Here is a 12785-nt window from a genome sequence, read left to right on the forward strand (position 1 = left end):
GGAATAATCAATCGACCAAGACCGAAAAGCTGCCCGAAGGAGCTCTCTGTAATCTGGCAGCATCAGCATTTTTGTGCTGAAAGAAGGTAATCCAGAAGTACATAATATGCACTTCATTGGATTGAGAAAAAGAGAAAAGTGAATTTTTAAATGCCCTGGAGGAACATTTTAAGTTCTCCAAAACGAATGCTATTTTCAGAAGTGTACAAGTTTGGATTTTGTCTAAGGAGACCGTTGCAGGAGACTGCGCTGAGATACATAGGCCAGATGTTTATTGAAATACATTTTTAAGTAAAAAAAATTAATTTTTGCTATTGTTAAATAGTGCATGCTTCCACTTTCCATTTTGTTGTAACACAACTAAACACAGGGTTGGCCACATAGAGTTAGGGATACGTTTTATTTATTTATTTATTCATATTTTTCGCTTACAAACTATAAATTAATAATAAAAATAATGTGACCTCACTGGGGTTTCCCGTGCCGAGGACACTTAACAATTTAGTTTTTTTTTATTACATTTGAGAATAAACAAAGAAGACTCACTTAAAAAACACACATAATTAACAAATATTCAGACAGTTTTAAAAACAAGGTATTTATATACATCTATATTATTTATATTACAAAACACACAATGAAAACAACAAAAACCTAACATAAGCCATATAGTTGTGGAGCAGTTGATTCAGCATTGGTATGGGCGAATGAGACAATCCATTTTACTTCTACCTAGCTTCACTATCCATTTTTTTTTAGCCTTTTAAACATTTTCTCATTACTAATTGCTTTAATAGATAGTGGAAGTAGGTTATAGATTTTAATTGAATAATACTCAAAATCCCTTTGTCTGAAAGTGGTATTAGTTTGCATTTGTTTAAGTTGTTTATGTGTTGAGGATCTAGTGATTATATTATTTGTATGTGGTGTATTGTGGGGGTTATGTCTTTCATTTGAGTAAGAATAGTGTTTGAATCTATAAGTGAGTATTGTTGTAGCGTATAATTGTTTTGGTGTCATAAGTTGTAATTTATGGAATATTTCTTCAGTAGATGTCTGTATCGGGACTCTGAGTATTATTTTAATGATGGATTTTTGTGCAACCAATACACTATTTAAAACTGTGTCACTCGCACCACCCCAACCGATTATACCGTACTCCAAAATTGATATGTATCTTTGTATGTATGAAAAAAATAATTAAATTAATTTTAACTCCTGGGATTAAATTGATTGGACATGATCAATTCACCAAAATGATTCCGACGCGTCGTGCTGTTGTCTCCTCAGTGTTCTGTTTTGTCATCTGCTAGAGTGACAAAATAACCAAGTTAAAGTACCTATCCATCAACTGCTCTGCCACCGCATATCTTCTTAAGCACTTTTGAATTTTGTTCCGGAATCAAATTTCGTTTCATTTACAGCTCATGAAGACTCCAGAATGGACAAATGCCAAGAAAGTGTCCATCTTCTTGGCGATGCCAAACGAGGTTCAGACAGAACCCGCAGCGATCCAAGCACTTCGAAGCGGCAAAGCTATATTCGTTCCCCTGTGCCAAGGAGGGATTATGAGGATGTTCAGAGTTCACGATGAAGAGGATCTTAAAAACCTGCCAAGAGACGCTTGGGGGATCAAAGAACCAAAACCTATCGAAGGGAGAGATGATGCTTTAGAAACAGGTAAAGCAAACAAAAAATTTCAATCATGTTTAAGATTTGGCTGGTTGATATTTATATTCCTTCAATTCTTACAATAAAACCAGCTGGTCCAAGAAGAAGTATAAAAATTGAAATTTGGCCTGAAATCATAGAATTAAGAATAGTCTAGAAGGAGCGTAGAATCATATTTGAATACATCGGACTGTGTCCAATAATTTCCCCACTTAGACACACTTTTGCCGCGCGCATACTTGAAGTCACCGAGTAATATTGCCAGATAGCGAAGAATAAAACCATAACACAAATGTAAGGTAAAAAAAAAACAATTTGTTAATTTTTCTAAAATTTTATTGTGCAATCGGAAACATTGATTGACACAACAGAGAAGATAAGTAAAGGGTCATTTAATAGGAGTATTTGAATTAATGAACTTCGAACTTAAAATGTAAAACAAATTTTATTTTACAAAAACGGATATTTTTATATTATGTTAAATAATATTTTATGTTTTAATGATAATGTCGGCCAAATGTCCACCACGGCGTTGTTTAATCCGAGGTTCAATTTTAATTATTTCTCTTATTATATGAGCAAAGTAGAGTAAAAAATTTGACTACCCTGGCAACACTAATGAAATTTCCGTTTTGTTTCTTCGACAATTTGACAGATAAAAAAGTATTCAATTTTTAAGCAATGGATTTGTGACAAACACATTCATTTGATAATTACACATGAAATGTGATTGCATCCTGCTTCTTTAAGATCCTAGCAGTATTTCTACACTTTAAAAGAACACAACACGGCATGGTTAAATTCGAATCAGGAGTTGCGTACTGAGCGACGTCTACAAAGAAACTAATGGGTCGAAACGTAAACCTACTAATTTATGAGTAGTTGAGTCGCCTTCTGTTTGATGTGCGTATGCGGTTTCTGGACTATTCTTAATTCTATGCTTGAAATGTAGCAATAGAAGTTTAGGCATTTACAAGAATTGAAGGAGTGTAAATATTTAAACATTGGCAGAACGGTGAAAATTACACATTGTGTAAAGTGCCAACTTAAACCAGCCAATAATCAATGATCAGTTCAACATTTCTGTAAATTCCTAGACGTCTATACTCCTTGTATAAAATATTATTTATCTCTGTTGTGATATATTGATTTCATTAACTCCCAAGGAGGTTGAATCCAGATCATATCTTTAATAATTTGGATACTCAAAATATTGTTGACGTGTGTTATATTTGTCTACCTTAGAGGATAAAACACTGGAGTACATTTTTCTCGTTTTGTGGTTTAAAATGCCGAAATTATCGCAATAAGCTAGTTTATACGTGAATAAAACACTTAAGTCCACTTTCGTCATAAAAATGCTTTTTTTATTTGAAATAAAAATCTAAAGTCCACTTTGTTTTCATTCAAATAACATCAGTAGTCTCCGATACGCTATTTGAATATCGCCAGCCCAAAGCAACAGTGAAATATCTCTGAATAACATATTCTAAGAGAATCGGACTTTGAGGTATGCAAAGGGTCTGACTAAATGCAAAAATTCTTCAACATTCTCTTGTATACCCACGAACAGGCCATGCCTTTGTGGGATTTTTTTGTTTACTATTTTTCTATTAATATGTACTTCATTGATATATAATTGTTTTATTTTTTTAATACTCTGTTTTACCATCATGTTTATTGTAAAAAAAACTTAAAAATTAGAATAAAAAAATAAAAAATTACAAAATTTATATGAATTTATTTATTTATACATTACATATACGGCCTAAGCCAATTACAACAGTTACATAAAGAAACATAAATGCAAGAAACTGAACAAAAATAACATAATAACAATACATGTGCCAGCCAGGATTTGTAGACGGTACCACCTGTTTCATGTACCAATAGGTAAAACATCGTATGTTAAAAATGCTTTTTTTTGTAGGACTTTTTCAATGTACAATACAAAATTTAAAAATATAGATTACACAAACATAACTCTATCAGATTTAAAATTTACACTAAAAATGCATTATGTAACTCAGTAGACATTATAATAATAAATATGTACATCACCCCTCCCCTCCTTATCCTCTCTTCAAGCATTTTTGTCCTTATCCCGCCCAATTTACAGTAACTTAATGTTCTTAAAATAAATATTTTAAAAAATCTTTCATTATTGAGTACATGAAAATAACATTTTTATATGCATAAATTTTATGTATTTATTTGATATGCAATATATTTTCTTTACTAACTTTGTATACTATGTGGAAGTCTGTTATTAGTTCTGAGTTTATACACTATGTCTGTTTGTTTACTAAAAATATGTATGTAGAACTTATTGATTACCCAAATAAAATAAAATAAAATAAAACTATTTAGCAAAGACAAATAAGGGCAAAACAATAATTGTATACAATATATTTATAAAAAAGAAAGACCTAAGACTTCGAGCTAAACCATGCCAATTCAACTTCATCCCACACCGTTTGTTCGCGAAGAGATCTACGAAAAGCCGTAAGATCTATCCCAAAGAATTCCAAGTCGTGTGATGAATTGACAACAACAATATTTTGAGTTTGTCCAAATTTTTGTAGACAGGGACTGGATTCAACTCCCTGGGGAGCTGTTTATATTAACATATTACAACAGAGATGAAGAACATTTAATAGAAGGTAATATAGTAGTCTAGGCATCTATAGGGCTTGTGAAGGAATATAGATGTTCAAATATGGGCAGAATGGTGAATGTTACACAGTGTGTAAAGTGGCTTCATAAACCAGCTATTGACAGGTCATAAGCCCTGTAGATGCCTAGACTTCTATATTACCTTCTCTTAAATGTTCTTCATCTCTGTTGTAATATGTTGATTATATGAATTTGATTATGAATTTTTTATTTTCACAAAAGTTAAGTATGTAACTTCAATATTGTATTATTTAAAAACATTAATTTTTTCATTTATGAACATACCTGAATGTGTATCTCAAAATTGAAAATTTCGGGTTTATCTCACTGTTGCTTCGGTCAAGCGATATTTGTATTTTAGTTATAAAAAAAAACATTATTTTGCATAAAAAAATCTTTATACGAGTAGATTGAAATTATCTCATCTAGTTCAAAAATTATGAAAATCCGAGCGATATTAGGCAGAAAAACGTAATCGACATTTTTGCTCAATTGTGTTTTTTTAAGGAAACGTGTCCCTTATTGCCCTCTGCACAAGTGTTAAAAACAACATAGCTTTAAAAAAAATCAAAAATTCAGCAAAAAAAATTTTTGCAAATAAACTAAAATTATAGGCCAATTATAGTTTCATATGTATTACTCCGCATTATTCCACTCTTAATTTAAAAAAAAATATTTTTAAGCTAAGCAAAACAACGTAACCGACGACAATGCAGGCGGTTACGCTAGCTCGCACCACTGTCAGAGTTATAGGCAAAACAGCGTTACCGCCACTATCTTAAAAGCGGAAAGTATTTAAACAATTTGGCGGTCATTTCAGTATTGGCAATAACCAACAATTATAAATCCCATTTACCGAATCACTAAAAAATATATATGCGGAACAAAAATTTAAAAAACCTTCTCCTGCATAATTCACTATTTGTCGCTTACGTTGTTCTGCCGATTATGGCTCGATTTTGTTCAATGTGACTCTAGTTGATTATCCTATAAGTACAGATTTTATTCTTGATAGGTAGGATTTTTCAATACAAACAATCATTGCTTATTATGACACAAAATCACCCCGGGTTACGGTACCTATTAAAAAACTTTTACAACATTCATTCAAAATTTACATAGGAAATTAAAAGCAATTAGACAGATTCACAATGGGCTATTTTTACTCTTGATCAAAAGCCGGATATTACTAGCCGTTGAAAGATTCCAACCATCATTTTTTTCGAAACTCCTCACGTTACGAATTGTTTTTAATTACAGTATCATCGTCATTATTTAATCTTTAAATACCTTTCGTAAGGTGAAGATCTTTCTTGTAATTAAACAATTAATGCCTCTATTGTTTTGTAGCATGCAGTTGAACGACATCCGTCCTGTTTGTTAAGGCTCATTAGAAAAATAAAACTAATTTACAAACTAATTGAAAGTGAAATTAAATAAAGAGTATATTTTTATTAAATTTTTCCTTTTATTTCCAAATCCCAAATTGTCCAGTACGCGAAGTTTTAGAGTAAAGGGCATTAAAAATGTCCATTTAAAAAAAATATATAAAATCCAAATATTCAATGTTACCAAGTTGTGTCTGTTTCCGAATGAATACACAAGAAGGCACAAAAAAAAAACAACAAATTAGTCAAAAATGTTTTTTTATTCTTCTTATTTATTTATTTCTTTATTCCATCGATTGAACGCGAACAGAAGGAGGTGTTAAAAGTGCACACTCTCGTTTACTTGACATTCTATTTTGAAGACTTGAAATCAAATTAAATAATATCTTATTGAGCAGAAATTTTTCTTTCGGATGACATAAAACCTTTGCCATTTTGTTTTGTTTTTAGTGCAAATTTTGAAATTTGAAAAAAAACGGTCATAACATATTTAAAAAAAATTGTGTTCTTATAATTTTCCTACATATTTTAATTTTGGTGGCTATTTTCAACGAGTTGTAAATTAATTCATTTAATTTATTTCCTTTCCGCACCTAATGGTGCATAGGGCACAGAATTGGTACACCAATCGCAGTGTATCTTGATCATTTTTGTTACATGAAGGTAAAATTATCAGTTTTACGCTTCAGGTTCCAGTTCAGAGACTAAGAAATATTCGAATGTTAAAACACCGTTTTAAATCAATATTTCTCATTAACCTTGTCGGGAATCGAACTTGAGACCTCTTGAATGGCAGGCAAATGTGCTGACCATAAGGCCGAGTGTAAATTTAAGTAACTCACTATTAAAAAATGGAAATCAAGTTGGAGTAGAGTGGGGTTTGAATCTCGGACCTCTGATCCGTGAGTCCGCAACACTAGCCACTGGACCACAAATTCATTTTACACTTAATAAGTATTATGAGTTTGACTTAATAATATAACTGAATTATTTTCATACCCCTGGGCGCATCCGATGGGGCATAGCAAACTGCATTGATACACTTAATGCATCGCATTTATTAATCATCTGTTACATGAAGGTAAGGTAATCAGCTTTACGCATCAGACGGCCAGTTCAGGAACATGAAATATTGCAGTAAGAAAAATTCATATTAGTGTCGATCTTTTTAAGAATCGAACTCGAAACATCGAACATGGTAGGCACACGCGCCAACGACTGCACTACATAGCGGACTTATCTTCACTCGATTTTCTCATTCAGGATTTTTACCTGAGAGCAGCCATCGAGTCGAAACCACTCGTCTAGAATTCTGATTCTATTCCATTACACACAGAACTGTATTCTTAATCCGCCCGGACACAGAGAACCTAATAATGAAGCCAAACTATTAGGTAAAAAATTTAATGTAGTATTAAAGAAAAAATCAACCCAAAAATAACAATTAGGTAAAATGGAGTGTTGATTAATGATTTTTTTTAATGGAACTTAATTAGAACACAAATGTCGAGATCCGTACATTGTGTACGTGTAAGGCTGAGATTGGTATTGTCGACAAAATCAAGAAAGGAGCTCTGAGCTGGTTTTGACATGTAGAATGAATGGACGGCGAAAGAACGGCCAAAAATATTTACAATGCGAATGTTGATGGATGCAGAAATAGAGAAAGACCGAGAAAGACATGTCATTACCAAATCCAATAAATACTTTAAGATGGACATGTCAAAAGTCGGAATAATCGGCGCGCGTGCTTGAGAAGTTGTATGAACGTAGAGGAAGCGAGATCTGTATGCAAAGATAGAGTGATTTGGCGTTCTTTCCTATCTGCCGACCCTTACAGAGAAACGGCGTGATGGCGTGTTGTTGTAGTTAGACAAAGTAGTACCTAATTTTAGCTGTATTTTGGAGGAAATTCCTAAACGATATAAGTGGAAATTTGAGAAAACTATCAGTTTGGATTGTATTTTATTTAATGTATTTGATACTTACGTGTTTTATTACATATTTTATAAACTTTTTGGTTACAAGATAAAAAATAAAATGACATTTGATACATCAATTATAATTTCAATTCAATTTATTTATTTTTAATATAACATATACATTACAAAAATATATTCAATACGTACATATTATAAAAAAGAAAAAAAAATACACGAAAGAGACTCATGTCAAAGTAGTCGAAGAATCCTGCTCCGGAAAACCCCTTCGGATACATGGAACAGATCAATATCCGTTTATATAATAACGTTTCTGCCTCTCTAATAGAATAAAAACTCGTGTTTAGAAAGGTATTTCGTTTTATATTGATTTTTATTCTCCATATATTAGATATTATTTATTTATTTATTTATTTATTCACACTCTTTATCAAAATACAATTCCATATTCACTTTGCCCAGCTAACAAGGGTACATACCCCGTTCCAAGCTAGGCAATTACATTTTTATATATTATAATATTTAACAAATTAATATAGAGCACAGACAAACAAAATATACACTTATTCGGATACACATTTTGATTCATATACATACAGACATACACACATATACACACATGTATATATAAATATACACATATATACACATGTACATACACACACACGTACATACACCCATGCGCATACACATACATACATTCATAAAAACATAGACAATTTATTTATGCGAAACTTCATGGTAATCATCTATAAATATATATTTTTTTTAATTATTCCTTATTTTTTATATTTTATTTTTGACATCCAGTAAGGTTCTCCAATCCGTGGCATGCATCAACTTTTCTGACTCCCTACGACCAATGTCATGAAAGAGCGAGGTCAACACCTTCCGTAACTTGACAACACTCCCGTCTTTCCACGATTCTGGCAAAAGGTTATGGACCTTTTTGCCTACGTTATAGTGTTGTCTCGATGCCAGAACAGTGTTGACCCCTTCACTTAGTATCAGATCCCTATTAGAGTATCTTGTATTATGGTTGTGGTTGACGCTTGGGTAAATGTCTCTCTTTATGTGTGTAACCACTACCGTTCTCAATATATACTGTTGAATAATATTCAGTACTCTGAATTCTTTGAAGAGCAAGTCACTTGGATATCGAAATGTTTTTTTTAAGATGACTCGGATTAAAGATTTCTGTGCAATTGCTACAGGTTCAAGGGCGGTTTTTGTGCAAGCTCCCCAACCAATTAGACCGTAAGTCAACACAGAATTTGCCAGTGCATGGTATAGGTGTTTCAAGTCCGGGACTTTAAGTATATTTCTAAGTGGGATGAAAAAATGTATTAAGCGCTTAATTTTTGCAGTTATAGTTTCAATTTGTTCATTCCATTATATTTTAAAAGAAACATTATCTTCTGTTGTATGGGGTGAGTCTGAAATAAGTTTTTATTAATCACGTTTAAAACTTATTTTTAGGTGGTGTTGACCTGGTTGTGTGTCCTGGAGTGGCCTTTACACTTTCTGGCCATCGCTTGGGTTATGGCAAAGGATACTATGATGGCTTCCTCTCAAAATTGAGGAGTCTACCCAAGACGCCAGGATCTTGCAAAGCTACCACCATAGCGGTTTCTTTCCGCCAGCAGATCTTCGACGAAATCCCAGTATCCGACCATGATGCTTTAATAGACAAAATTTTAACGCCTGACTCTCAAGCCTAGAATCTAAAATTTTTAACATATTTGGTAATCAGTTCAAATATTTACTTAGAATGTTAACTTTACGATATAATTTTAAATGTGTTACGTACTAGAGGTACGGCGTTCATTTGTGTTTTGAGAATTAAGCTTTAAGCCTGAAATCTTTTATTTTTTACACCACAACAGGCCGGAGACCCAATTACAGTAATGAATTGCAACACACCTAGTAGTGGTATTCTGAATCTTCCAGGGGCGAACCGTGTATATAAGCGATTATACCCAGCTTACCATTATATTCGACTAACCATAATAATGATTTATTGTAACTTTATTTACTGAAAAACAAATAAATAATTACCATTTATTTTAAATCATTTCCACCGTTTGTATTTTTATCCTAATATAAATATAAATTTTAATGAAGCGCGCCCAGCGCCTGCGGTGAGTCAAGAAACTAGCCGATTATTCCAGCTTATTTTTTCATACAAGTAAGTATACTATATTTTGAATGTATTAACCCCAGTGCGAGTTTATTCTCTTGCGGATTACACAAATTATTTGAAGATTCTTGATTTGGAAAACAGTATTTCAAACATTGTTTCTTAAGGACTATTATTCTTTGAGATGGTACTTTTGACATAGGACCATAATTACTTTCATGCGTCATATTGCAGGACAGCGCTCCACGCGGCCGTTTTTAGCACTATTAATTACTAGAAAAATTCGGCCAGTTGACATTTCAATTGAATACCTAATATCGACTGAATTCACAGTGGTATTTTTTATTTATTTTTTAATAAATTATGAATTACAGTAATGGATAATATATATCTATATAATATAACACATCACGAAGTTACATAGTTTGAGATGATTTCAGGGACGAGAGTTGTTGTATCACACAGAATCACAGAAAAATATCAATTTTTAGTATAAATTACTTACTTTTCTATTATTTACATTCTATGTAGGTACAAATATATGCTATTTTTTTTATAGCTTACATGTAAATAAAATCACCATTCGCCACTGGAATCTTCTCCATACCCTACAAAATAATTAATTTAAGAATTTTTATTTTTTGGATGCGCATACACTTTGCTTCATTTATGGCCCCACGATGATCAAACGATAAAAAAAATGTAAACACGTGGAACTAAATTAAAAAAAATATATTTATACCATTATTGCGACCGTAGGCATTACCCCAAACACTTAATTAGGTTGAATTAAGTTTTGAAAACAGTTTTAAACATCATTTGTGTCATCAACGTGTCGTCGCATTAAAAAAATAAAAATCCCAAAATTAACCACTCTCTAGGGGGTAAAGAAGATTCAGAATACTACCCCAGGTCTGAGAAAAATAATTATTTTTCACAATGATTCTTTTTTAATTGATTGATTTATTATAAAAAAAAATAATAAATTAAACAACTTAGTTTTTTCCACAAACCGGTTTTAATGCTAAACAAGGTTCTTTTTCAATATATACTACAAAAAATTTGATTGATTTATTATTTACGTTTTTTTCGAATTATAAATATTTATTGATTAATAAAGATATTTATGAAAAAATATCAAAATATTAAATTAATAATTTTATACACCCCCTTTTCGAATATTTTTAAAAATTATATTAAATAAATATTTTTTCAAATATATATGTTTTGTTTGTATGGTGAAAGAAATGTATGGTGTTCCCGAGATGCATTGAAAGCCCCCCTACTTACTCGGATCTGTTTTAGAGGTCTTATGGCTACTTTTCAGATCAATACTGATGGCGTAGCCGAGATACTGAAATAAAAACGAAGATGTTTTTGTTCAGTGACGTTAGTAGGTGCTACTCAGGGGCGATGTAGTGGTATGAAAATTGATAGAACCAGTTTTTTTTTACCAATCTAAGGTCGCATTCAAAGCTCAGTGGATTTCGCTTATCGTTTAATCACTGGCTTTGCGACATCGGACCATAAAATTGTTTTTTTTCAAATATTATTTTTCGATTTCATGGTTCTTTTTTTCGTTAACTTCCATTTGGGTAGCTAACTGACGATGGAAGCATTTCTTTAAGACTCCTCGGACAAAATTGCAGCCTCTATCATCTGCACATTTATTTTTGCATCATAAATATAAAACATTACAAAAAATGTGTCCTTGGGGTAACCCGTGCCTTATACATTAAAAAAAAAAAAAAAAAAATTTTTTTTCATTTTTATTTTATTTTCATTTTATTTTTATCTTATTTTATTTTATTTTATTTTTAATTTCATTTTTATTTTATTTTATGTTATTTTTATTTTATTTTTATTTATATATATAAATATATATATATATATTTCATGTTCATTTTATTTCCATTTTATTTTTATTTTGGATACTTAATACATGTTTGAACTTTGAGAATACCTTCATGAATATTACTTGTATCTGAAACCTCTTGAGAATCTAAAAAGTCTCTTCAGGAAATAAACTAACACAATATTTACAGTAAATCTCCTACAGTAATAATTAAAACATTGTTCGTGTCTCTGGAATGACAAAATAAAAGATAAACTGCTTAAATACCATGGATTCAAAACGACTTAACTCACATACGAAATTATCGAGATAAACAACTTTTAGTCTTGGATAATTTTTGTTTTCGAGGTGATAATCACCTCATCAAAATAACCAGTTTAAAATTAAACGTCTTCATTAATTTATGGTAACAGGTAAACATTACAGATTAGAGGTCACATAACTGGCGTTTAAGGTTGACTATAGTTTCGGTAGCCGTTGTATAATAATTTTTATCATGGAATACCATTAAGTATTTACAATAAATATTTATGTTGTCATTGACCTCACACAGCCCTTTTGATTAAAATAATAATTGATGGTTCCTTTTTTTCAAATTCATTACAGATTTTCATACTAATATTTATTGAAAACGGTTTTATTTCTGAATGAACATCTGAACCGTTAGACTGTCACGTTTTAAAGGTTTTTTATATTAAGGATTTGAATATAACAGGCTGTGCACGAAATACTTATTAATAATTATTATTTTTATTTTTTTAAATTATAAAGTTATCTGTTGCAATATTTAAGATCTAAATGACTCCCCAATGAGGATCCAGCAGAAATCAAAAAAAGAATCACAGCAGCCAATAAAACATACTTTTTTTTGCTGCCAGTGTTCAAATCACGTAACGTCCACAGGAAAACCAAAATAATCATATACAAAACAATTATACGTACTGTATTGGCATATGGGTGTGAGGAGTTAACACTGACAGTAAAGATGGCTGAAATGCTGGACACTTTTGAACGAAAAGTACTCAGAAGAATCTGCGGACCCACTAGAGAGAGAATAATCAGTGGCACATTCGGTATAACGAAGAACTGTACAATATATACCAGGCCCCGAGCAT

The 12785-nt window shown here is 31.5% G+C and overlaps 1 protein-coding gene across 3 annotated transcripts in view; it reads left to right on the forward strand.

Annotated features, from left to right (window-relative positions):
• Window positions 1-9749, forward strand: part of Mthfs (methenyltetrahydrofolate synthetase) — a 45610-nt gene extending 35861 nt beyond the window's left edge. For all 3 annotated transcript variants that reach the window (XM_088242889.1, XM_088242888.1, XM_088242887.1), the window contains 2 exons: window positions 1425-1680; window positions 9155-9749. In XM_088242889.1, coding sequence (XP_088099015.1) covers window positions 1425-1680; window positions 9155-9396 — 498 coding nt within the window. In that variant the 3' untranslated portion in view covers window positions 9397-9749. The remainder of the gene's footprint in view (window positions 1-1424; window positions 1681-9154) is intronic.
• The last annotated feature ends 3036 nt before the right edge of the window (window positions 9750-12785 follow it).

The sequence above is a fragment of the Micrasema longulum genome, unplaced genomic scaffold, assembly GCF_059751315.1.
Source record: "Micrasema longulum isolate JH-2025_06_02 unplaced genomic scaffold, ASM5975131v1 h1tg000174l, whole genome shotgun sequence".
NCBI classification, from domain to species: Eukaryota; Metazoa; Arthropoda; class Insecta; order Trichoptera; family Brachycentridae; genus Micrasema; species Micrasema longulum.